General features: G+C 45.0%; 2 protein-coding genes across 9 annotated transcripts in view; both read left to right on the forward strand.

Moving 5' to 3' along the window:
- The window catches only part of LOC132834252 (signal peptide peptidase-like 2A), a 36,593-nt gene extending 24,726 nt beyond the window's left edge, over positions 1-11,867 (forward strand). For 2 of the 7 annotated variants that reach the window (XM_060852936.1, XM_060852939.1), the window contains 4 exons: positions 420-519; positions 3,366-3,443; positions 6,993-7,153; positions 11,057-11,867. In XM_060852936.1, the coding sequence (XP_060708919.1) occupies positions 420-519; positions 3,366-3,443; positions 6,993-7,153; positions 11,057-11,140 (423 nt within the window). In that variant the 3' untranslated portion in view covers positions 11,141-11,867. Of the gene's footprint in view, positions 1-419; positions 520-3,365; positions 3,444-6,992; positions 7,154-9,513; positions 9,561-11,056 lie in introns of all 7 variants that reach the window. The other 5 variants (XM_060852937.1, XM_060852938.1, XM_060852940.1 and 2 more) reach the window with 5 other exon arrangements.
- A 5,718-nt stretch (positions 11,868-17,585) lies between these two features.
- trpm7 (transient receptor potential cation channel, subfamily M, member 7) overlaps positions 17,586-27,135 on the forward strand; it is a 181,894-nt gene continuing 172,344 nt past the window's right edge. For both annotated transcript variants that reach the window (XM_060853075.1, XM_060853076.1), the window contains exon 1: positions 17,586-17,755. In XM_060853075.1, the coding sequence (XP_060709058.1) occupies positions 17,753-17,755 (3 nt within the window). In that variant the 5' untranslated portion in view covers positions 17,586-17,752. The remainder of the gene's footprint in view (positions 17,756-27,135) is intronic.

The following is a 27,135-nucleotide window of genomic DNA, read 5'->3' on the forward strand; positions in this document are numbered from 1 at the left end:
GGGAAATATTCCATCACGCTCCTGACTTGTGCTTTGTGGGTTGTGGATAGCCTTTGGGGAGTCAGGAGATGGGTTGCTTGAGGGCATATAGCACCTCCATGATGTCGAGTTTATTTGTTGACAGTCTAACTTTTGTCTATCTGTTATGTCTCATGTCATGCAGTGATTGAACTGCTGCAGTTCTGATGTTGGTTATGAACTGTACCCGGATTCATGATGAGCCATATTGGGGTGCATGTGTCTGCAGCTTCCTGCTTGTGAATTTCATACCATTGTGTATCTATTACATATTTTAAACATAATAAATGGAGTTTTCTTTACTTTCAAAACTGTCAAATTAATACTTCACTCTCTCCCTGCTGTACTTGGAGTAGTAATGAATACCTGTAATGTATTAACCACAGTTATGTTTCTTGTAGTTGCCTGTGGTTATCAGAGTACCAAGACTGATGCCATCTGTTGCGACCTTGTGTGGAACACCATTTTCTATCCTGGGATTTGGGGATATTATTGTTCCAGGTGAGTAAAAATGTTTCTGCATTTCTTCATCCCTGGAATGACTTGATAACTGGGATATTGCAAACCTGCAACTTGCCCTTAGAAATCACAGAATTCCATATTATTCATGCTTATGTACATGGAAATTTTCTAGCTATCAGTGTTTTTAGTTTATTTTTAGTTGCCTGATCAGGCTAAGATGTATATTACAAAGCCATTGTATGTTAGCTGTGTATTAAAAATAGACTGATTAACTAAATAAATGACTCATATAAACTAGCGGCAAACTTATTAAAACAAAACCCATAAGTGTTTCTTTTTTGAGAGACATTGCCAATATGTGAAGATGAGCTAAATGTGTCATATCCAAGTTGGGGGCAAGGCTGACTTTTCAAAAATGTTAGAGCTTTTTGCCTCCCATATCCCAGTGTGGTGATTTTTTTTTTCTTCCCATTGGCTTACCGCCACCCAGCCCACTGTAACAAGGTTCTACTTGCTTTGTATTGAGCCACCTTGTAAATCGATCTATTGATTACACTTCAGTAATAACACTCAAGATAGAAATTATGAATTCATGTGTTTTGTGGTGTATTAACATTTTCAACAAGGTTTATTTATGCAATGCTGGAAAAGCGCAGCAGGTCAGGCAGCATCCAAGGAGCAGGAGATTCGACGTTTCGGGCATGAGCCCTTCTTCAGGAATCGAGCTTCCTGATCTCCGGCATCTGCAGTCCTCACTTTCTCCTTATTTACGCAATGCCTGTTTTTAAAGGGGAAATATCAGTGGTTTAAGTAGTTGGGACAAATATGGATATTCCTCAGGGGAAGAAGGAATGGCGAATTGAAATGCTTGGTGGATTTCAGAAGCTCTTGAAGGTGAAGTGACTGTGCACCACGGTGTAGGGATTGGGGTGATAGCAGGTTGAAAGCTTGTCTGACAAATGGGGAGTAATGATTGATTCAATCCATTAGGAATTTAGCAACATAAATATGAGATAGGAGCAGAGGTAGACTACTGAGTCTGCTTGACCATTCAATAAATTCGTGGCTGACTTGCATTCCCATCTACTCCCTGTAACCTTTGCCTCTTGGCTAACTAGAATCTGTTCACCTCTGCCTTCTGAGGCAGAGTTCTGAAGTCGCATAACCCTCAAAAGGTTTCCCTCATTTCTGGCCTGAAAGGGTGACTCCTGATTTTAAAACTTCCCCTAATTCTGGGCCTGTCCCACAAGTGGAAACGTCCTTTTCATGTCAAACTTTGTCGAGACCATACAGAATCGTAAACATTTCAATCAAGTCACCCCAGTGGAAACAAACCCAGACTGGCCAATCAATATAAGACAACCCACTCATTCCAGCTATCAATTTAATAAATACCAAGCCATCCCTGCTTCCCTTTATCAGATGTGGATTCACTAATGTCCGACATAACTAAGACGAAACATCCTTTTTATGTTGATTACTGACAAAGGATAACATTCCATTAATCTTGATTTTGTGCTATTTCAATATGGTCACAGCTGATCATGCAGATCTGTACGCTTCCTGCTTTCTCCCCATTCCCTTTGACCCCTTTGCCCTAAGAACCACATATAACACCTTGAAAATATTCAATATTTTGGCTGAAACTGTTTTCTGAGAAAGAAGAGAATTCCACAGGATCACCAGACCCTTGAAGAAATTTTTCCTCATTTCGATCCTAAATGGTTTACACTTTGTATTCTCAAGCTGTGATTCCTGGTTTCTATGCTTGATCCTTTGCCACTGTTTAATTCAAGAAGACAGAGGACTGCTGAGGGTGTGGTCATGCAGAGAACTGGTCCGTGTTATGGAGTCACATTTCCAACAATGTACAATGCACTGCAAATTCTGAACAAGCTAAAGGTTTGGAATGCAGCAAAATAAGTATCACAATTGAAGGGATTGTGCTCAGCATGGGTTAAATTTAAGCACAGCTGTCAGTCCCGGCACTTCCCCTGTCACCGCAGGAATCGCAAAACCTGCCCCACACCACCTCCCTCACCACCATCAAGGCCCCAAAGGAGCCTTCCACATCCATCAAAGTTTTACCTGCACATCCACCAATGTCATTTATTGCATCCGTTGCTCCTGATGAGGTCTCCTCTACATTTGGGAGACTGGACACCTAGCAGAGCGCTTCAGGGAACATCTCCGGGACATCTGCACCAATCACCCCACCGTCCCGTTGCCCAACATTTCAACTCCCCCCTCCCATTCTGCTGAGGGCATGCAGGTCCTGGGCCACCTCCACCGCCACTCCCTCACCACCTGACGCCTGGAGGAAGAACGCCTCATCTTCCGCCTTGGAACGCTTCACCCCAGGGCATCAATGTGGACTTCATCAGTTTCCTCATTTCCACCGCCCCTTACCCCAGTTCCAACCTTCCAGCTCAGCATTGTCCTCGTGACCTGTCCTACCTGCCTATCTCCCTTCCCACCTATCTGCTCCACCTTCCCCTCTGACCTATCGCCTTCATCCCCACCCTCATTCACCTATTTTACTCTTTGCTACCTTCTCCCCAGACTCCCCTCCAATTTATCTCTCCACCCTGGAGGCTTCCTGCATCTATTCCTGATGATGGGCTTTTGCCCGAAACATTGGTTTTCCTGCTCCTCGGATGCCGCCTGACCTGCTGTGCTTTTCCAACAGCACTGATCTAAACTCTGGTTTTCAGCATCTGCAGTCCTCACTTTTGCCTTGCACATTTTTGCAGTCTGCTCTCTGACTTTGTAGAAGAATTTACAATTTTAAGCCATGATAATTTGAGCTGTAAATTTTGTATGAATGCTCTAATGCGACTTGTAATATTTGCTCCAGTATTGATGTTACTCTGATCTCTTTACAGGATTATTAGTTGCCTATTGTCGAAGATTTGATTTGCAGACGAACACATCCAACATCTATTTTATTTTGTGCACTACAGGTAAAATACTCTAAACAAATTGTGAATAAGAAAATAGTTTACATTAACTACATACAAAGTGGAACATTAATTTACTGTCATTTTCTGACAAAGTCACATCTGAATCATGGTGAGAACTGTATGCTTTTGAGGGGGAGAAAAAAGTGGGGAAATCTTTTATTTTAGCCTAAACTAAATTGGATCTAGGATGGCTGGTACGAGAGACTGTGGAAAAAAAAATCCAGTTATGCCCCTCAAATAGTTTTGCTAGTTCTGCATATGCGGCTGAATCACAAAGCTGGTAATATCTGGGTTACTACTTGAACCATGAGGAATTTGCCATCGGAGATACGACAATTGATGTAAGGTTTAAAGTAGGAGAATTAGGTTTCAACCCATGATTCACTGGCATCAGTACTAGAGGAATGTGTTCTGCCATTGGGATAGCCTTCACGTAACTATATTAGGATATATGTACTGAAATTCTGTAACTAAGGCTATTAAAAGGGTTTTGACCCACAGCTTCCAACCTCATAGTTCGGGAACGCTGCACCGCCCGGCTCTACCTCCTACCCAAGATCCACAAGCCTGACTGCCCTAGCCGATCCATTGTCTTGGCCTGCTCTTGCCCTACCTAACTCCTCTCCACGTACCTCGACACTCCTCTATCCCTTGCTCCCGAAACGGCCTCCTGTACATTGGGGGAGACGGGATGCCTACTTGCACAGCGCTTCAGACAACATCTCCGGGACACCTGCACCAACCAACCTACTGCCCCATGGCCGAACACTTCAACTCCCCATCCAACTCCACCACAGACATGCAGGTCGTGGACCTCCTCCATCGCTACTCCCTCACCACCCGATGCTTGGAGGAAGAATGCATCATTTTCTGCCTCGGGACCCTGCAACACCAGGGCATCAATGTGGATTTCACCAGTTTTCTCATTTTCCCCCACACCATCTTATCCCAGATCCAACCTTCCAACTCTCACTGTCCTCCTGACCTGTCCTACCTGTCCATATTCCTTTCCACCTATCAGCTTCACCCTCCTTTCTGACCTATCACCCCCCGACCCCCAAAAGCCCCATTCACTTATCGTATTCTCAGCTAGAGTACATTGCACAGTTTTGGCCTCCTCACTTGACAGAGGTACTTGCATCAGCTTTTCAGGGAAAATTCCTGATGAAGGGCTCTGGCCCGAAACGTCGAATTTCCTGTTCCTTGGATGCTGCCTGACCTGCTGTGCTTTAACCAGCAACACATTTTCAGCTCTGATCTCCAGCATCTGCAGACCTCACTTTTTACTCATTTGAAGTTTACAAGAATAAGAAATTTGAACAAAATGTAATATTTTTACATGCAGAACTAGCTCGATAGGCCAAACTGTTGCATATGATCTTGTGGTATCTTAATGTTGTATTTGTCTAATTTCAAATTATTTCTTACTGCAATAAAATGAAAGGTGAACTGATCTGCCATTGCTGATGAAGTATGAAGTGGAATGTTTTGCCTTGGCATCTTGCCTGCAGTTCCTGCTTTTTCTAACTGCTTAGCCAAAAGATAAGATCTCAAATGCTCTTAGTTTTGAGTATCCTGGGCTTCAACCCTAATCAGCCCTGGCATTTTGGGTTCCCTATGCTACCAATTGACTAAAATTATTTTGTCATTTTAAAGTCCTAGCGATGTACAGCACAGAAACAGATCCTTGGGTCCAACTCGTCTGTGCTGACCAGATATCCTAACCTAATCTAGTCCCATTTGCTACCACTTGGTCTATATTCCTCTAAACCCTTCCTATTCATATACCCATCCAGATGTCTTTTAAATGCTGTAATTGTACCAGCCTCAACCACTTCCTCTGGCAGCTCATTCCATACACGTACCACCCTCTGTGTGAAAGCATTGCCCCTCAAGTCCCTTTTCTCCTATCACACTAAACATATGCCCTCTAGTTCTGGACTCCACACCAGGGAAACAAGCTTGTCTATTTACCTTATCCATGCTCCTCGTGATTTTAGAAATCTCTAAGGTCACTGCTCAGCCTCCGACACTCCAGGGAAAACAGCCCCAGCCTGTTCAGCCTCTCCCTATAGCTCAAACCCTCCAATCCAATGCCATATTTGTAACTCTTTTCTGAACCCTTTCGAGTTTCACAACATCTTTCCGATAGGAAGGAGACCAGAATTGCACGCAGTATTCCAAAAATGGCCTAACCAATGTCCTGTACAGCTGCAACACGACCTCCCAACTCCTATACACAGTGCTCTGACCAATAAAGGAAAGCATACCAAACACTGTCTTCACTATCCTACCCACCTGCACCTCTACTTTTCAAAGAACTATGAACCTGTAACTCCAAGGTCTCTTTGTTCAGCACCACACTCCAGGACCTTACTGTTAAGTATATAAGTCCTGCTCTGATTTGACTTTCCAAAATACAGTACCTTGCATTTTTCTAAATTAAACTCCATCTGCCACTCCTTAGCCCATTGGCCCATCTGATCAAGATCCCATTGTAATCGGAGGTAAGCTTCTTTGTTGTCCACTACACCTCCAATTTTGATATCATCTGCAAACTTACTGACTGTACCTCTTATGCTCCCATCCAAATCATTTGTATAAATGACAAAAAGTAGATGACCCAGCACCAATCCCAGCACTCCACTGGTCACAGGCCTCCAGTCTGAAAAACAACACTCCACCACCACCCTCTGTCTTCTACCTTCTCTAAAATATTGGAAGGGTATTTGTGTGGGGACCAAAACCACGGAAAGAAAAATGTATCAATGATATTAAGTCATGGCTTTTACTTTATGCTCAAGGCTGACATGCAAGAAACCAAATTTGGGGAGTATCCAATAAATAAAAATCAAGAGAAGAGGGTGCAGGTTGGTTAGCACGGAGGTGGGACAGGAACCCTGGGGATGGGGTAGAGTGGACACGGATGGGCAGGTCAGTTACCAGGAGGCACCAATTTAAGATGGTTCGTGAAAGGATTATAGGAGCATGAGGAAAGGTTTCTTTTTCAGTCAGAATTGTGTCTGGAATGGTTATGAAGGCTGCCACTCCTGCATTCCCATGGGAAAACTCAGACCAATTAGAGTCTCTCCACATCGTCTAAGTTTATTTGGCGATTCGACATGGCCTGTTAACAGTTTGTGTTGCATCTTTATGCCAATATGGTGTAACCAATCACTTCTCTTGTTGTTTAAATTGGTATTCCCTTTGGTTTCTTGCCCCTGTGAGTCCTGATGCAAGACAGTCTCTTCATGTAAGGGAATGAGCATTGCTAAACTGTGCCATGTTTATTTCTGTCATATAAACGTCAACAACTTGCAAGGTGGATCCTCTTTTTCTATTTTGGAAATTGATTTTTTAAAAAAGAAAGGAGTGAGATTTCCTGATTGTCACCCAGATTAGTGGTTTGCTAACTGCAGGATCTCTCTCTCTCTCCATCCTTTCACGCTGTTGAGAAACCTAGGTTCACTTAAAATAGATTTGACCAATCTCCAATTTTTTGTTATTGAAATGCGAGGCAATGTTTAATACTGTTGTTTCATTTTATAGCTTATGCAGTTGGCATGGTTTTGACGTTTATTGTTCTGATTGTAACGAAGATGGCACAGCCAGCCTTGCTGTACTTGGTGCCTTGTACCCTTCTCACGTGTGTAGTGACTGCCTGGATTCGAAAGGAAGTGAAAATATTTTGGGCTGGAAGTGATTATGAGGTTAGCAGGATTCCTTAACTCCTCTTTCTATACATTTTTGTATAGAATCTAATTAAACTTAATTATGAAAACACCTGTCTGTGTGCGCTAATGGGTCCTCCTTGTGTTTCACTTTTTCCAAATTGTTTTGTTTTGCACTTCATCCCCCCCCCCCCCGATTAAAAAAAGCTGGTAGAAAGTCTCCCTCTCTTCTGGGAATTGGTTTTCCCCAGTCTTCCCTCTGAAACAAGAGGCCAATATTTGAATGCATGTTTTGGAAGGGTGCTGCGAGATGCATTGTATGAGGAGACACATTGCTCCAAGATGGAAAGTGGTGCCTTTAGACTGGTAATTCAGAGGGCCGGGTGTGCTGAATATTTGTTTGGGTTTAAATCCCACTTTGGCAGCTGGAACTCAGATTCAGTCAATAAATTTTAGCTGTGATGGTCAGGAGACTAATGTCGATTTTTATACTCAAAATCCATTGGGTTTCCGAAGTCTTTTTTTAAACAAATTTACAGCCCTTTCCTGGCCTGATCTGTGTGTGACATCAGGCTTGCAGCAATGTGGTTGACGTGTATCTGCCTCCTGAGAATATTGAGCAAAATCTATCAAGCTGCTGCAGAAAAATCAATCAAGAATACAGCTGGTGATTGGACAAATTAAAAATGTACAGCTCAGAAATGGGCTCTTTGGCCCACAATATTAAGCCAAACATGACATCAAATTAAACTAATCCCTCCTCCTTGCCATTGGTCCATATCTCCTCTTTCCTGTGCTTATCTAAAAGTCTCTTAAACACCCCTATTGTATCTGCCAGAGGTGGTGGAAAAGGCAATACATCCTAAACTCCTACCATTGCGCCTCTCACCATTTAAATGCATGCCCCCTACTATTAGACATTTCAATCCTGGGGGAAAAAAGATTCCGACTGTCAACCCTATCTTTGCATCTCACTTTTATAGACTTTTATCAAGTTTTCCCCTCAGTCGCCGCCACTCCAGAGAAAACAAATCGAGTTTTTCTAGCCTCTCCTTATAGCTTTCACCCTCTAATCCAGGCAGTATCCTGGTAAACCTCTTCTGCACCCTTTCCAAAGCCTCCACGTCCTTCCTGTAATGTGGCAACCAGAATTGAATGCAGTATTCCAAAGTGGCGGAAGCTAAAGTCTTATAAAGCTGCAACATGACGACCTGACTCTTGTACTCAATTTCCCAACCTATAAAGGCAAGCATGCCATACGCCGCCTTCATCCTATCTACTTGCATGGTCGCTTTGAGGGAGCTGTGGAGTTGAACCCAGTAGCCCTCTGTACATCAATGCTGTTCAGGGTCTCACCATTAACTGTATTCTTTTCCTTAACATTTGATTTCCCAAAGTGCAGCACCATACAGTTACCCAGATTAAACTTCATCTGCCATTTTTCCACTATGTCTGCAACTGATCTATATCCCACCGTATCCATTGACAACCTTCTACACTATCCACAACTCCATTGATCTCTATGGTCTGCAAACTTACTAACCCATCCATCTACATTTTCATTCAAGTCACTTATATGTATCACAAACAGCAGAGGTCCCTGTACAGATCCCTGTGGAACACCACTAGTCACAGACCTCCAGCCGGAAAAACACACTACACTGCCACCTTGTCTTTTATGAGCAAGCCAATTCTGAATCCATATGGCCAAGTCACTGTGGATCCCATGCATCTTGATCTTGTGGATGAGCCTACCATGAGGAACCATGTCAAAAGCCTTACTAAAATTCATGTGAACAACATCCACTGCTCTGCCGTCATCAATCACTTTTGTCATCTCCTCAAAAAATTCAATCAAGTTAGTAAGACATGAACTGCCCTGCACAAAGCAGACTAAGAAGGCTTAACGTTACCACCTTGAGGGCAATTGAAGATGTACAACAAATTTTATCCACAGCTCATCAAAGAGACAAAAAGATCATCTTTAAATCCAGATTAGATTGATAGGATGAAAAATTAACTTGGCACAGTCCTTCAATTTATCACTCATTGGCTACTTTCAAGTAGGTCTGAAACCCGAGGTCATTAGGTTTCAATCTCCTTACCGAGGTAAGGAAGGTTGTTGATATTCTGTGATAGAATGGCCTGCTGCTCTTGTTTATTGCTACTACTCATTTTTACATGTATAATTATTCAGCTTGCTTTTCAGTCCGAAGTCTCCCAGTTTCAAGCAGTATGATAGAAAGGACTCACTTGCATCCAAAATAAACTGCCATTCTGGGTAGAATATTTGATGAATGGTTGAGAGTTCTGGATATTTGGATAGCATCATGGTCAGGAAGTGGTGCCTGTTTGAATGGGGTCGCTGTTGAAAAATAATTTGCACCTGATCTCTCTAGGTTTTGGACGTCACCAACGAAGCTTTATTACAAGGTGTGATATACTGGTAATGTTTACAGTAATTAAGCTATCTGCTTCATCAACTTGGCGCTTATGACTGGATTCTCTAAATTCTCTTATAAATATTCTTTTTATTTCTCTTGTTTTTTGTTGAAGGGTCATTATCTCCACTTCAATTTTGACTAATAAATTTAAACTTTTCATACCAACCCTTTTCTGTTTATTTGGACTTGGATAATTGTGATTCCATCTCTGATCATCTGTGCAACTTGAATTGGTACCATTTGCGTGATCAAGATTCAGATATTCATTCTGACCAATTAAAACAATTTACCAAATGAAAACTTTAAACCTTTTGTAACTTGTAATGAATCCAGTTACTCCAGGAAAAAGTAAACTTGGTGATACTTGCCTTGAGAGAAAATTTGGTAGTTTTAAAGGTAAAGTCACCAAAGTCTTACCAGATCATAGGGCTCTCTCAGTGAGATGACTGATGTTGTCCTCTGGCAAGGAGAGAAGTTGAGAACGTCATGCTAACCTGAATTGGTGTGGGAATTAAACCCATGCTGTTGGCATCAATTTGCATCACAAATCCAGCAAGCCTAAAGAAGACCCATAATTTTAATTGGATATCATGGTAGGCATGTGTCTCTTTTCTTCAGTTAAGAGTAATTGGGGCCTAAATTGTACCCAAGCGATGCCTTTGTTTGTGCTGCTTTGCTCTGGGAGTGGGATGATGTCTCTGGCCTGAATGAGCATTGTGTGTAAATAGGCGCAAGGTCAAGTTTCCTCTGTGCAACACAACAGGTGAAGCCAATTGGCTTTGTTCATGGTGTCAGTCCACACACATTCATAACTTCCTGTGGTAGGATTGGAGCCCACTAACTTTGATATATTCTGTCAACCACCACAACTTAGTACACTTTTTCAAAATCTATCCTACTCCAATCATGATTTGAATCAAGACTGAAGTTCTCTGTAGAATCCAAGCCATGTTCATCTCATGTCCATCTATCTTAGTGTTTGCTGATTTAATCCAGTAATATTTCATATTTTCAGCTACATGGTTTGTTTGAATTGCAAATTCTGGTTTATATAAAAATGGCTTTTGGTATTCAGAGTTGAACTGAGTTTTGACATTCTCTCATTAAAATACCTTTGGTAAATATCAGAAAGAGCCAATGATTGGTACTGTGGCATTTACTTTATCAAAGTAGAACAAGCCGAGGAAGTTATGTATGAGTGGGGTGCTGCATCCTCTACCCTTGCTACAAACATCTTTTTTTAAACTAAAGAGTCTCTGGAATCTTGTTCTGAAGTATTTGCAAAAATATGATTGTAAGGGTTTATTTCTCAGGAACTTTTTCTAAATCAAAGTCAAAAGTACCTGTTTCCATCTTGCTCCAAACAGTTTTTCTAAAGTTTGTTCTTTGTTTGGCTTGAGGTAAGTTGCTTAAGAGTTTGAAAGGCAGAAGTATTATTTTTGAAAATTGTTTTTGCAAGATAAACTGAATGCTGCTGTTCTTTCATGTCTCCCCTCAGATGATGAACCAAGTTGGTACAGCGGGTGAGGAGGCAGTTGAGACACTCTCTGAGCCAGTGTCTGAATATCACTCAAAGAAATGACAGTTGCTTTCTTGTATTCTAATTTTCTTTAGAAAAATATTCTAATACCAGCGTCTGACTGATGGACAATAGTGCATCCTGACAATTTCCCTGATAAGCACAACTTTTATACTTGAACACTTTTTTTTTGTAATTACTAATTTGCCAAAGATTTTCTTTTAATTGAAGCTTTGAATTGATCATCAATACTTTTACTACTTTGGTAACTTTACTAGATGTACTTCATAATTTCTAAATCATGGTGGATGAATAAAATACTTGGTCGCATCTTTATGATTGTTGATGGGTGGCATGTCCCTCCGAAGAATCAAGTGCCTTGCATATCATCACCACCCTGTGAGGATGATCAGGGAAAGTATCATGAGACTGCAAATTTTCCCTTAAAGTGACAGTTTATTTTAACACCATTTATATTTTCTCAATATTCTGCACCTTTGTGGTTGCAGCAATTGTTCAATTTTGTCCAAATTTCTTCTACCAGACAAGTTTGATCAAAGAATATTTTGAAAAAAATATTTGTCTTGCAGGGTGATCCTATTGATGTGATGCTGTGTAATGTCTGATTGATTTATAGCCAATTTTGAATATTGAAATGCATTCTGTGGAACAGGGTGTGTTAATGTTTATAAAGGAATTGTAATCCTTAGCTGGGAACTCCTACACATGGAATGGAAAAACATTAAACTGTGCAAAAAAATTATTTGTTATTAAATAATTTAGAAACAAATCTTATGATGAATCTGTCTTGTGTTTTGTCCTATTTTTGCTTCTAAATCAATGATTGGATGTCTCTAAGATTTTCTAAAATATTGGTTGTTGATTTAGTTGACAACAGAAATTGCAGTCTCATTTTCTACTTACTGTTACATAGTGCACCGCTATATTTGTGAACAGAGCACCTCCCGTAAAGGGGAATGAGCAGTGAGCATCTTGGAGAAAACCTGTTAGCTGAGGTTTCGTTCAGATCCTGCTCTGATCCATGAACATTAGTATTTTCTGATCATTCAGTCATTCATACCATTATCATTGGCAATTTTCCAAATGTTTTAACAAACTCCACTGTGAAGCTCATCCTGAAATCTTAACTAAGAATTTGCTTTTAATTAAAGCTATTCACAACTTAATTATGGCACAAGCAGCTAGATTTTGCTGCAGACTGATTTGATCTTAAGCAATGGAAAATAGAATTGTGTGGGGAAATCTAGCTGCTTTGTCTGAATTAGATTTAAATGGAATATAATAAAGATCTCCACTATATTTAATGAATGTATTAATAGAAATCTGGAACACTGGCTAGGAGAAAAACTAAAACTAGTGGAAGTAAATTCTTGGACGTGTATTGAAAAGGATATCATGAAAGAAAAATAAACGTGGAGTGTCTTTGGACCACAGTAAATAAATGAATTAAAAAAAAGGTTTTTCTTTTTGGATGAATAAGCTAAGATGGCTTTTTGTATATGAGTGCTTGTCTCTGTATTGTATATGAGTGCTTGTCTCTATAGAGGCTGCCACCAAATCTTAGAAACTACGGTAGATCAGGTCAGTCAATCTGGTGCACTTCCAATGAAGACAATAATTGGAAATGGCTAACTATAGGTTCTAGGTTATGATTAACCATTCACTATTCTGTTTAAAGTTTGTGAGAAGATTTGTAGCTCGGGTGCTCGTTGTTGTGGTTCTGTTCGCCGAGCTGGGAGTTTTTGTTGCAAACGTTTCATCCCCTTTCTAGGTGACATCTTCAGTGCTTGGGAGCCTCCTGTGAAGCGCTTCTGTGCTGATTCCTCCGGCATTTATAGTGTGTTTGAATCTGCCGCTTCCGGTTGTCAGTTACTGTTCACTGCAGTGGCCGGTATATAGGGTCTAGGTCGATGTGTCTGTTGATAGAATTTGTGGATAAGTGCCATGCCTCTAGGAATTCCCTGGCTGTTCTCTGTTTGGCTTGCCCTATAATAGTGGTGTTGTCCCAATCGAATTCATGTTGTTTGTCATCTGAGTGTATGGCTACTAAGGATAGCTGGTCGTGTCGTTTCATGGCTAGTTGGTATTCATGGATGCAGGTTATTAGCTGTCTTCCTGTTTGTCCTATGTAGTGTTTTGTGCCGTCCTTGCATGGGATTTTGTACACTACGTTGGTTTTGCTCATGCAGAGTATCGGGTCCTTTGTCCTGGTGAGTTCTTGTCTGAGAATGGCTGTTGGTTTGTGTGCTATTATGAGTCCTAGTGGTCGCAGCAGTCTGGCTGTCAGTTCAGAAATGCTGCTGATGTACGGTAGTGTGGCCAGTCCTTTGGGTTGTGGCATGTCCTCATTTCATTGTCTTTCCCTGAGGCATCTGTTAATGAAGCGGCAGATTCAAACCACTATAAATGCCGGAGGAATCAGCACAGAAGCACTTCACAGGAGGCTCCCAAGCACTGAGGATGTCACCTAGAAAGGGGACGAAACGTTTGCAACAAAAACTCCCAAAAACTTTGGCGAACAGAATCATAACAACTATGCTGTTTATTTTCACCTAAATTATGGAGCTTGTTGTCCTGTTTATGCAGGGTCATCTATTTGGGAAGTAATTTGTTTTACTGTTAAATTAGATGTGTATTTAGTTTTTATCTAGCAGAGATCTCTGACAGCATGAAGGTTCGAACCTTGGTTTGGAACTTAAATAGGATTTGCTGATACAAACTTTTTGACTACCAATCCAACAAGATATCAGCTTAGTGCTGTTTGGAAGCAGGTGCAAAAAATATACTGATGGATGAAAGTCATTTGTGTGGATAAGCATTTTAGTGACTAGAAACCTTGCAATATGAGGTGCTGTCAGAGACTTGCTCTCAAATAGCCTTGCTAGCATTGTATTTAAGACACCAGTTAGCCTATCTCGTTCTAATAATGGGTCACAAACCTGAAACATTAACTCCATTTCTTTCTCCACAGATGCTGCTCAACTTTGTTGTTAGCAGCTGGGAAAACTGATATTCATGCTGTCAATTCTGATGAAAAGGTATCGGACTCAACAGCCACTCTGTTTTCTTTCCAGATTTGCTGCTGAGTTTCACTTAGTGTAAAAAAATGAGGTCTGCAGATGCTGGAGATCACAGCTGAAAATGTGTTGCTGGTCAAAGCACAGCAGGCCAGGCAGCATCTCAGGAATAGGGAATTCGACGTTTCGAGCACTAGTAATTTCTGTTGTGTTTCAGATTTTCAGCATCTGCAGTTTTGTTTTATTTAAGTCAATTTTGAATCCAACTTGTCACTTTTCCTTTGATCCCATGGCCCTGCTTTTTTAATCCATCTCCCATAGTGACCTTGTTGAAGCCTTTGCTAATGCAGAAAGCACTACACTCATCAGTTTTCCTTGTTAGCTTTTTTTTTAAAATGGTAAGTTGAAATGGGGCATGCAAGTGGGTAACTCTAAATCGCATGTTTATTAAAAATTCTACTTGAGCAGTTGACTTAACTTAAATGGGTCTTGTTGAAATCCTTTATACAATCAAAAGTACAATGTGTTTGCATATTCTGTGATGGAGAAACAACGTGAGGTACCAGAGTTAGGCAAGACCAGCAGTTCTCCTCTCCATCCAGCATGTGTTTTGCAATAATTGACTTTAGGCACAGCAACAATCAAGGAATACATTGGGAAGTTCATGAGTTGTAAGACTACTTGCTCATGTTCATGTAATGTTTCTGGCAAGTGTAAATGTTTTATCAACCTGTTCAGAGATGTTATGACACCTCTGGACCTGAAAGGTAGGACATTACTGCTTCACTACAAGAATCCCTTTCTGGGAAGTGTATATTTATGGATATGAAACAAAGCTGGGACACAAATTTGATTGGATACTCTCACTTCTGCAATATACCTCTGCAGTCACTGGTATGATGGAGTACTTGACCTCTGAATATTTGGCACCAGTTAATCTGTAGGGGGAAGGCAAATTGGAAGTTGGACTATTTAGGCCACTTTCTGCTGAAAGATTTCCAAACTCCTGAATAATAAGTGAGAATGAAGGTGGCTGTATATTATGGAAGAGAGGAGCTGATTTCCCCAACACACAGCATAGTGAATGGTTAAGATTGAGATTGTGGAAGTACGGTATTCAGGCTGGCAGTAAGCCATGTTGTTTCTACAAACACAGAGCAGAGAAATTTCCTGATTAAACCTATAGAATGCCACAAGTGTGTACGCCCTCACATCAAGGACATGAAGTGCCCTTGCAATTAGTGTGCTAGTAATAGTTGCCACAGAGTCATGCCTGGTTTAAATGCACCTCTTCTCCCACCTCCAGAGGGGATTAAAACGATGTATTATGTGGCTCCCCCAATGGCACATTTGGTAAGTGTATCTGAAGACTGTAACCCAATACTTATTGTTTACATGGGCACCACAACTCAGTAAATATAGTTATCTAATAAGTTCTAAGCATTTGTCGTGCACAGAATAACATCAAGAAATGTTACAACGTTGTAATCTAATTATGTGGCTATGCTGTGAACAAATTTCAGATAACTTGCATAAACTCCCTTCACATGGTACAATACCGCACAGAGGCTGTCAGGGGCATTGTAAACAAATACCTTGATGGTCAAATGCAGATGACCAAAAGCTTGCTTGATGGAAAAGGTTTAAAGGATGGATTTCAAGAAGTCAAATGAGTTGCTAAGATTCAGGAGGATGGGTGTTGGGAGGGTGTGTTTTTTTTAGAATTCCAGAATGGATGACCCAGGCATCTAAAGGCACAATATCTCTGGTAGGTCAATCAAGATCAGGGATATGCAAAATCCAAAATTGGAGGACTGTTGATTGTGGGTCTGGGAGAGTTTAGACTTTGTTTTAAGCAGGATTTTAAATTGAGACGTTTAACCATGCTGAAAATGTGTTGCTGGTCAAAGCACAGCAGGCCAGGCAGCATCTCAGGAATAGAGAATTCGACGTTTCGAGCATAAGCCCTTCATCAGGAATGTTTTTACGTTTAACCATGACCTAGTATAGGTCAGAGTAAATGGTATTCCTGGTGTTCAGATTGCATTTCCAAACATTGGCAATTTATAACTGTTTATATCTGTTTCATCTCTGGATTATAACCTGTCTAAACCTCAAATTGCGATTAAGCGATACACGGATCATCAATTTCCTTTTTTCATTTTCTTGGTGACAAATTATTTGACTTTTTTGCATTCAGTGCAACAATTCATGCAAAGTAAAGTTTTCCTTTTTTGATGAGTATTTGTTTATTTCAAAAGCAGTATTGACAATAGTGGGTGACAGGATCAGTGAAGGAGGGATGAATTGATGTGATTAACATTGCTACAGACTTTTCTGTTGGGAAGGAGGGCATAACTGTTTTTGTGTATAAATGCTACAGTCTTTTTACAAACTTATCCTTCAAATTCTGTCTGTTCTCTGCTCCACATCTGGTTCATGTATATAGGTCAGATTTCTGAGATATAATGGTTGATAACCCAGAAGGACATGAATTACATGTACTTGGAGTGGATTGACTGATATTTTAGTTACTAGATTAGAGTGGTGCTGGAAAAGCACCGCAGTTCAGGCAGCATCCGAGAAGTAGGAAAATCGACGTTTCGGGCAAAAGCCTACGCTGGAATTGTTTTAGTACATTGTATTATAAACAATGCTTTTTAAAATTTTGGTTCTTATTCATTTGTGCATTTTAAAAATAAAACTAGCAACATATCTACATGAACTTTGTGGAATTTACTGAAGGGATGGTAAAATGAAATTGGAAAATGGAGGTTTTGCGCTTTCAAACTAAAATAAAGGCAGGATTTAGAGAGGGGGTGGAAGGAAAGGGTTTGTGGTTAACACAGTAACTAGGTGTTTATGAAAGCCTTGGGAGGTCGTTGCTAAGTACATTTACAGTTGGGGCTTTTAAAACCATTTCACAGCAATTTTTTTTAATGTTAGGAGAATGTTGGTGCATTTTGGCTTTTCTACCTGGGGAAGATTGGGCATAATGGTTTTGAAGTATTAAATATAAAACTTTAGGTTTTTCAAAGATATGCTGCATTCTCCCATTTGCACATTAGTGAAAAGTGACAGCTTTAAAACGTAGACCAGATTATTGAGGGTGGAGGTAATTCCATCCCTCAGGCTGTGGAGGCTGCAATGTGGGCTGTGAGAGGAGAAGCCTTGGTGAAGTTGTCAGCACAGGGGCCTGGGCTGCTCTAAAACCTGTTAGTAATGGACCATGGTAGCTCTTGGTCAGCCTTTCAGCAGAGGAGGGTTGTGTCACAGCCCTGCCCTGGAGGTGCCAGTGTGGGACTGCAATGGTCAAACCTCACAACACCAGCTTCCCGCGGGGGCGGGGCGGCACCTCGGTGACCTTTGGCTCCAGCAGCGCCGTGACCAATCAGAGTGAGCGTGGAGGTCAGGTGAGCCGGTGTTTCCCCGCCCCCTTGATCACATGATGCCTGCTAGGCCGCAGCCTCACTCCCAGAGCCAGCGATGAGACAAGCTGCTGCTGCTGCTGGGCCCGCGCCTTCTCATCACCGCGTTTGCCCGGCTCCTAACTCCAGATCCCGATCCCCAGCTCGTCCATGGCTCAAGGCCACGTGGAGCTTGTCCCGCTGCTGCTGCTGCTGTGTCCGTGAACAGAATGGTAGGTCACCGGGTTCCGCACCTGCCGGGCGCCGAGGCCTAGGCCGGGGGCAGGCTCCCGCTCCCTCCCCCCTCCAAACACACTCCCCCCTCCCCCCCCACACTCCCCCCCCCCCCCCCCTACACCCCCCCAACACCCCCCCACACCCGCCCCACACTCCCCCCTCCCCCACTCCCCCCTCCCCCACACACTCCCCCCTCCCCCTCACCCCCACACTCCCCCCTCCCCCTCACCCCCACACTCCCCCTCCCCCTCACCCCACACTCCCCCACCCCCACACTCCCCCCTCCCCCTCACCCCCCACACCCCACTCCCCCCCCCTCCCCCTCACCCCACACTCCCCCCCCCCCCTCACCCCACACTCCCCCCCACACCCCCCCCACACTCCCCCCCTCCCCCACACACTCCCCCTCCCCCCACACACTCCCCCTCCCCCACACACTCCCCCCCTCCCCCACACACTCCCCCCTCCCCCCACACACTCCCCCTCACCCCCCACACTCTCCCCCCTCCCCCTCACCCCCACACTCCCCCCTCACCCTCACCCACACACTCCCCCCCTCCCCCTCACCCACACACTCCCCCTCACCCACACACTCCCCCCTCCCCCTCACCCACACACTCCCCCCCAACACACTCCCCCCCCTCCCCCCACACACTCCCCCTCCACCCCCCACACACTCCCCCCCACCCCCCACACACTCCCCCCCCCCACCCCCCACACACTCCCCCCCCCACCCCCCACACACTCCCCCCTTGACCCCCCCCCCACACACTCCCCCCTCCACCCCCCACACACTCCCCCCCACCCCCCACACACTCCCCCCCCCCCCCACACACTCCCCCCTCCTCCTCCCCCCCTCCTTCCCCCCCTCCTCCCCCCTTCCTCCTCCCCCTCCTCCCCCTCCTTCCCCCCCCTCCCCCCTTCCTCCTTCCTCCTCCCCCTCCTCCCCCCCTCCTTCCCCTCCTCCTCCCCCTCCTCCCCCCCCTCCTTCCCCCTCCTCCTCCCCCTCCTCCTCCTCCCCCCCCACTCCCCCCCTCCTTCCCCCCCCTCCTCCCCCCTTCCTCCTCCCCCTCCTCCCCCCTCCTTCCCCCCCTCCCCCCTTCCTCCTCCCCCTCCTCCCCCCTTCCTCCTCCCCCCTCCCTCCTCCCCCCCCCCTCCTCCCCCTCCCTCCTCCCCCCTCCTCCCCCCTCCCCCTCCTCCCTCCTCCCTCCTCCCCCCTCCCCCACGCACTTCTCCCCTCCTCCCCCACGCACTTCTCCCCCCCTCCCCCACGCACTTCACCCCCCTCCCCCACGCACTTCTCCCCCCCTCCCCCACGCACTTCACCCCCCTCCCCCACGCACTTCACCCCCCCTCCCCCACGCACTTCACCCCCCCTCCCCCACGCACTTCACCCCCCCTCCCCCACGCACTTCACCCCCCCTCCCCCACGCACTTCACCCCCCCTCCCCCACGCACTTCACCCCCCCTCCCCCACGCACTTCACCCCCCCTCCCCCACGCACTTCACCCCCCCTCCCCCACGCACTTCACCCCCCCTCCCCCACGCACTTCACCCCCCCTCCCCCACGCACTTCACCCCCCCTCCCCCACGCACTTCACCCCCCCTCCCCCACGCACTTCACCCCCCCTCCCCCACGCACTTCACCCCCCCTCCCCCACGCACTTCACCCCCCCTCCCCCACGCACTTCACCCCCCCTCCCCCACGCACTTCACCCCCCCTCCCCCACGCACTTCACCCCCCCTCCCCCACGCACTTCACCCCCCCTCCCCCACGCACTTCACCCCCCCTCCCCCACGCACTTCACCCCCCCTCCCCCACGCACTTCTCCCCCCCTCCCCCACGCACTTCTCCCCCCCTCCCCCACGCACTTCTCCCCCCCTCCCCCACGCACTTCTCCCCCCCTCCCCCACGCACTTCTCCCCCCCTCCCCCACGCACTTCTCCCCCCCTCCCCCACGCACTTCTCCCCCCCTCCCCCACGCACTTCTCCCCCCCTCCCCCACGCACTTCTCCCCCCCTCCCCCACGCACTTCTCCCCCCCTCCCCCACGCACTTCTCCCCCCCTCCCCCACGCACTTCTCCCCCCCTCCCCCACGCACTTCTCCCCCCCTCCCCCACGCACTTCTCCCCCCCTCCCCCACGCACTTCTCCCCCCCTCCCCCCTCCCCCCCTCCCCCCCGCACTTCTCCCCCCCTCCCCCACGCACTTCTCCCCCCCTCCCCCACGCACTTCTCCCCCCCTCCCCCCTCCCCCCCTCCCCCCCGCACTTCTCCCCCCCTCCCCCCCGCACTTCTCCCCCCCTCCCCCACGCACTTCTCCCCCCCTCCCCCACGCACTTCTCCCCCCCTCCCTCCCCCCCACCCCACGCACTCCTCCCCCCCCCCTCCCCCCCACCCCACGCACTCCTCCCCCTCCCTCCCCCCCCCACCCCACGCACTCTCCCCTCCCTCCCCCCCACCCCACACACTCTCCCCTCCCTCCCCCCCACCCCACACACTCCCCCCCTCCCTCCCCCCCACCCCACACACTCCCCCCCACCCCCACACTCTCCCCCTCCCTCCCCCCCCACCCCACACACTCCCCCCCTCCCTCCCCCCCCACCCCACACACTCCCCCCCTCCCTCCCCCCCACCCCACACACTCACTCCCCCCCCACCCCACACACTCCCCCCTCCCTCCCCCCCACCCCACACACTCCCCCCTCCCTCCCCCCCACCCCACACACTCCCCCCTCCCTCCCCCCCACCCCACACACTCCCCCTCCCTCCCCCCCACCCCACCCCCCACACTCCCCCTCCCTCCCCCCCACCCCCCACACTCCCCCTCCCTCCCCCCTCCCTCCCCCCCCCACCCCCCACACTCCCCCCCCCACCCCACACACTCCCCCCCACCCCACACACTCCCCCCTCCCTCCCCCCCACCCCCACACACTCCCCCCTCCCTCCCCCCACCCCACACACATCCCCCCTCCCTCCCCCCCACCCCACCCCACACACTCCCCCCTCCCTCCCCCCCCACCCACCCCACACACTCCCCTCCCTCCCCCCCCCACCCCACCCCACCCCCCACACTCCCCCTCCCTCCACCCCCACCCCCCACACTCCCCCCCCCCCCCACCCCACACACTCCCCCCCCCCACCCCACACACTCCTCCTCCCTCCCCCACACACTCCCCCTCCCTCTCCCCCCCCCACACACTCCCCCTCCCTCCCCCCCCCCCCACACACACTCACCCCCCATCACTTCCCCCCACTCCCTCTTCTCTCTCCCCCCTCCCACGCTCAGCCCCCCCCCCCCCCCCCCCCCATACCAAAAAAACTGCTCCTCCATCACTCCTCTTCTATCTGTGGAAGCTCAGATCCACCTCCATGTTTAACTGTTCCAGCTCTCTCTTGCCTGGCCTTTTGTCCTTTGCCCTCTGTAAACTTTAGCTCGTTTGAAGCTTTCTTTGACATATTGATTTTGGTCTTCATACACTGGCATAGCTTGTTTGATTACTGCACATCTGTATTTCTCTCTCCATCTTTTAAAATGCACACAATCATTTATCTCCAGTTATCTTAATTTTTGTCTTGGTCTAATTTTTTGATTCCAGATCTTTTCTGCATTATGCTGAATAAATTTACATTGTCCATAGTAACAGTTTCCCTAGAGCTTAATTCTATGCTAACATGTAACAGTGGTCATTACAAAATCTAAAACTTGGTCAACATGGAGATTAACGGACTGTCGCTGAGTTATGATAGTGATTTTACAGAAAAATAATTATCATATCTATGCAGCTGAAACCAAAATTGACTGATTTTAATATCTAGGTAGTGATATTCATTTTTGGTCTCGATTGTGGGTCTAGTGTGGTATTGCTGTTTGCTTGATAATTCTGCTTCAAACTAAACTTGTGGAATTGAATTCAATAAACTGATTATGATTTGGTGAAATTTAAACTAAAAGCTGTTGACGTATTAAAAAGAAACCTAATATTAAAGTGAATCTGCCATCTGAGTTTGGTCATTTCTTTGTCAATTGTGTGGATTAGTGAATGATCCTTGGATAAATTTACCCACATCTCAAAAATAGACTAAAAAGTAGAGTCTCACAGTATGGAAATAGACCTTTGGTCAAACCAGTCCATGCTGACCATAATCCCAAACTTAACTAGTCCCATCTGCCTGCACTTGACCGATATCCCTCCAAATGTTTATTTATGTACTTATCTAAAACTGTGACTTTACCCGCATCCATCACTTTCTCTGGAAGTTCATTCCATACACAAACCACTCTAACAAAAAAAAATTGTCCCTTGGGTCTTTTAAAAACCTTTCTTCCCTCAATTTAAAAATATGTCCCTTAGTCTTGAAATCCCCCACTCTAGGGAACATAACTATAGTTAGTAAGTTTGCAGATGACACCAAAATTGGAGGTGTAGTGGAGAGCGAAGAAAGTTACCTCTGAGTACAATGGGATCTTGATCAGATGGGCCAATAGGCTGAGGAGTGGCCCATGGAGTTTAATTTAGATAATGCGAGGTGCTGCATTTTGGGAAAGCAAATCTTAGCGGGACGTATACACTTAATGGTAAAGTCCTGGGGAGTTCTGCTGAACAAAGACTTTGGAGTGCAGTTGTAGGTAGATAGGATATTGAAGAATGTGTTTGGTACACTTTCCTTTATTGGCCAGAGTATTGAGTCCAGGAGCTGGGAGGTCATGTTACAGCTGTACAGGACATTGGTTCGGCTGAGTTCAGAGGGATATGGGCCAAGTGTTGGCAAATGAGACTAGATTAGGTTAGGATATCTGGTTGGTGTGGACGAGTTGGACTGAAGGGTCTGTTTCTGTGCTGTACATATCTGTGACCTACCATTCATGATTTTATAAACCCCTATAAGGTCATCTGTCAACGTCCTGTGCTTCAGTGGGAAAACACAAATGTCCCTTCCTCTCTATAACTCAAACCCTCCATTCCTGGCAACATCCTGGTAAATCTCTTTGGAGCCCTCTCCATCTTAATAACAGGGAGATCCGAACGTGACACAGTTAGATAATCTTTTTCAACTGTCCAGTACACCACCAATTTTGGTGTCACCTGCAGATTTACTAGCTATGCTTTTCATATTCTCATCTAAACCATTTATGTAAATGACAAATAACAGACTCAACAACGCTCCATGAGGAGCACTGCTGGTCACAGTCCTCCAGTCCAAAAAAACACTCTATCATCAATCTCTGTCTCATTAAGCCAATTTTATGTTCAATTGGCAAGCTCACCCAGAATCCCATGTGATCAACTTTAGATTACCAACAGTGTGGAAACAGGCCCCTTCGGCCCAACAAGTCCACACCGATCCTCTGAAGAGCAACCCACCCAGACCCATTCCCCTAAATAATGCACCTAACACTATGGTTAATATAACCATGGGCAATTTATCAAGGCCAATTCACCTGACCTATGCATCTTTGGATTGTCGGAAGAAACGGGTGGAAACCCACGCAGACACGGGGAGAACGTGCACACTCCATACAGACAGTTGCCTGAGGCACGAATTGAACCCGGGTCCCTGGTGCTGTGAGGCAGCAGTGCTAACCAGTGAGCCACCATGCTGCCCCAGGCAGAACCTTGTCAAAGGCTTTTTTTTAGACTTACAGTGTGGAAACAGGCCCTTCGGCCCAACAAGTCCACACCGACCCGCCGAAGCGAAACCCACCCATACCCCTACATTACCCCTTACCTAACACTACGGGCAATTTAGCATGGCCAATTCACCTGACCCGCACATCTTTGGACTGTGGGAGGAAACCGGAGCACCCGGAGGAAACCCACGCAGACACGGGGAGAACGTGCAAACTCCACACAGTCAGTCGCCTGAGTCGGGAATTGAACCCGGGTCTTCAGGCGCTGTGAGGCAGCAGTGCTAACCACTGTGCCACCGTGCCGCTTTACTAAAGTCCAAGTAACAATGTCTACTGCTTTGCTGTAATCGGTCATCTTGGTTACTTCCTCGAAAAACTCAGTCAAGCTGGTGAGACACTATTTCCCTTGCACAAAACCATGCTGATCCCTATTCCTTGCATCTCCAAATGTATATAAACCCTATTTTTCAGAATCACTTCAAACAACTTACCCACCACCAAAGTCACTCTCACAGTTCTATGTTTTCCAGGCTTTTCCTTACATCCCTCCTTTAAGAAAGAATTAGGCACTCCAGTCATTCAGAATCTCATTCATATTTATAAATGATACAAGTATTTCAGCATCGGTCCCTGCAATTTCCTCCACAACTTCCCACAAAATTCTGGGATACAGTAGATCAGGCCCTGGAGATTTATCCACCTTTATATTTTACGAGATCTCTGCACTTCTTCTGTAATGTGAACTGTTTTTGAAATATCAATATTTATTTCCTTGTGATCTCTAGCCTCCACTTCTTTCTCAGTAAAAACTGACATGAAATATTCATTTAATATCTCTATCACTTCCTGAGGTTCAACAGGACAACTTCTATGATCTGTAAGGGGCCCTACTGTCTGTCTCGTTGCTCTTAATTTACTTAGAATCTCTGGATTGCCCTTAATCTTATTTGCCAAGGCTATCTCATATTCTTAATAACTGAAATTACAGATTCTATAGTTAATACAACCTGAATGCAGCATTACTGAATAGTAATGGTCACTGAAAGAAATTGTTAGAAAAAAGTCTGTAGTCGTAGACCTATACAGTATGGAAACACACCCTTTGGTCCAACTCGTGCATGCCAACCAGATATCCTAAATTAATCTAGTCCCATTTGTCAGCATTTGGCCCATATCCATATAAACCCCTCCTATTCATGTACTCATCCAGATGCCTTTTAAATGTTGTAATTGTACCAGCCTCCTCCACTTCTTCTGGCAGCTCATTGCATGCATACACACACCACCCTGTGGGTGATAAACTTACCCCATAAGTTCCTCTTAAATCTTTCCCCTTTCACCTTAAACCTATGCCCCTGAATTTGAACTCTCCTACACTGGGGAATAGACCTTGGCTCTTCACCCTATCCGTACCCCTCATCATCTTATAAACTTTTATAATATCACCCCTCAGCCTCCAGAGAAAACAACCCAGTTAGTAACATCATTGAGGGCCGTTAAGCTCAGTAACATGGAAGAATTATTCAACTAGACTTGAGTACAATTTCATGGAACCCTATTTGTATCACTCTGTGACTGAGGAGCATGTTTGGCATGGTCGCAAGAAATGGCAGTGCAATGTTTCCTATCCACACAATTTTCTGGCGTGGTTTATATTGTTTTCTGTCAAAGCTTTCAATGCTTGTCATCCTTCTCCAGTTATTAACACAGTACATAATTGGATCTCTGCCACTCAGTAGGAATGCATATCACAATTTAATCTTTTCATCTTTCTAATTATTAGGCATAATCTTGGACTTGAAATAGGGAAGGTGAAATATTGTTAACTGTCAAATCTGTAGAGAAGGAGGCTTTGCTCCTGTCTCCCTGTACGCGACATAAGATTTGGTTTGAGGCTGAGAAATGTTCAGTAAAACTACTGAGAGATAATATTTCCTATATTCTGATACTACATGGATTATAATGGTCTTTGCTGATTAGGATTGGAAGCAAAAGAATGTACATAATGTTAATATTGTTGAGTAAATGTGCGTCATTATTTTTGGTTAATCATTAGTGTTCAATTTCACCATAAATTGCACGTTATTATTAGGTCATGATGGTTGTCAGTCTGATTTCATTGTTTGGTATCATCGAATAATCACGGGTGTTTAGTGCTTTGAAAGTAAGACTTCTGATTAGTGTTTAATACTGAGGAATGGTAAACATTATTACAGCTTGATCTGATTGGTTGTTAAATAAGTTTACAATGCATGTCATGAACCTGTTGTTTACTATTGACTAATTTAACTTCAGAACTAATGCTCAATCTTTATTATAAGAAACAGATACAGTTTTGAGAGTATTAATGATTTAAGACCTTGGTTGTCAGGTATCTCCTGCTTTTTGAACGTTCACTTTATGCAATTTCACTTTTATGAAAGACCTACATAGTACCTGTTTTCACGAATTTGAAGAGGATTTTCGCTTTTATGAAAAGTGGCGATGCTTTTTCCAATTTAAATAATGCACCTTCGTTTTCCGCCATTTCCAGCCTGTAAAAGGTTTCCTAGGAATGCTCTAGTTTCGGATAGTGGGAGTCACCTGTATTAATATTTTGTGTATAAATGTTCAATGGTTTTAATAATTTAATTTGATATTTTGTGGTTGTGTTGAATTCATGTTGACAATTGAAGGGAAGGAGGCCTGGAAAAATTAATCATGAATAATCAACATTTTATCTAAAAAGAAAAATATTGGAAATTAACAATCGGTCCATTATTATCTGAAAAAGGAAAAGAAACGTTTATTTAGATAGATAACAATCAAAATTAAATAAAGACGTGATTATTCTGTATTTAGAAAATAATTATCTAATTGGGCAGAATCAATATGGCTTTATAAAAGCCAAATCGTGTTTGAAAATCCCGAGAGAAGATTTTGAGCATGTTTCTAGCAAAGTATATACAGTGGAACAATGCATTTGGGTTTCTAGAAGGTGCTTGATACGTCCCATTCAGGAGGTTAGTAAACAAAATTAAGACACACAATATACTAGAATGGGTTGAAGCTTGATTAAAAGGCAGAAAGCAGAGAATAAGAATAAATAGGTAATTTTCAAGTTGGCAGGTGTATGATGAGTGGAGTGCTTAAATCAGTGCCTGGACCCAGCTGTTTACAATCTATATTAATAATTTGGCTATAGGGCTAATTTATAATTTTTCTAGTTTGCAGATGCTGCCAGATGTGGGAGTGAGAGTTGAAGATGCAAAAAAGTTTCAGGCTGAGTGAATGGGCAGATGGAATATGTGATTTAGTGCATCTAAACATTTGTTTAGAGCATTTCCTAAATAGTTTTGGAAAGTGATGTCCAAAAAGGCTTAGGTGTCCTTGTTCATATGTTGAAAGCTAATGCAGCAGTAATTCAAAAGGCAAGCAGTACATTAGCCTTGAGTACAGGAATTAAAAAGTCCTGCTCCAGTTGTATAGGACACTGTTTAGACTGCACCTTCATTGGTGTGAACAGTTCTCCTTCTGTCATCTAAAGAACGATGAATAGATGGAGTGCAGTAGAAGTTCACTCGACTGATTCCTGGATTGGTGGGACAGTAGCAGGGTAGAACTTTCTGGAATTTAGAAGAATGAGGCAATTCATTGAAATTATTACAGATTTAAAGAGTAGATGCACAAAGAATATTTCCTTTGGCTATGGGACGTACAGCCAGGCAGGAGTATGGTGAGGCTGGCAGTTTCAGTATGAAAGGCG

This window comes from Hemiscyllium ocellatum, chromosome 39 (genome assembly GCF_020745735.1).
Source record: "Hemiscyllium ocellatum isolate sHemOce1 chromosome 39, sHemOce1.pat.X.cur, whole genome shotgun sequence".
NCBI classification, from domain to species: Eukaryota; Metazoa; Chordata; class Chondrichthyes; order Orectolobiformes; family Hemiscylliidae; genus Hemiscyllium; species Hemiscyllium ocellatum.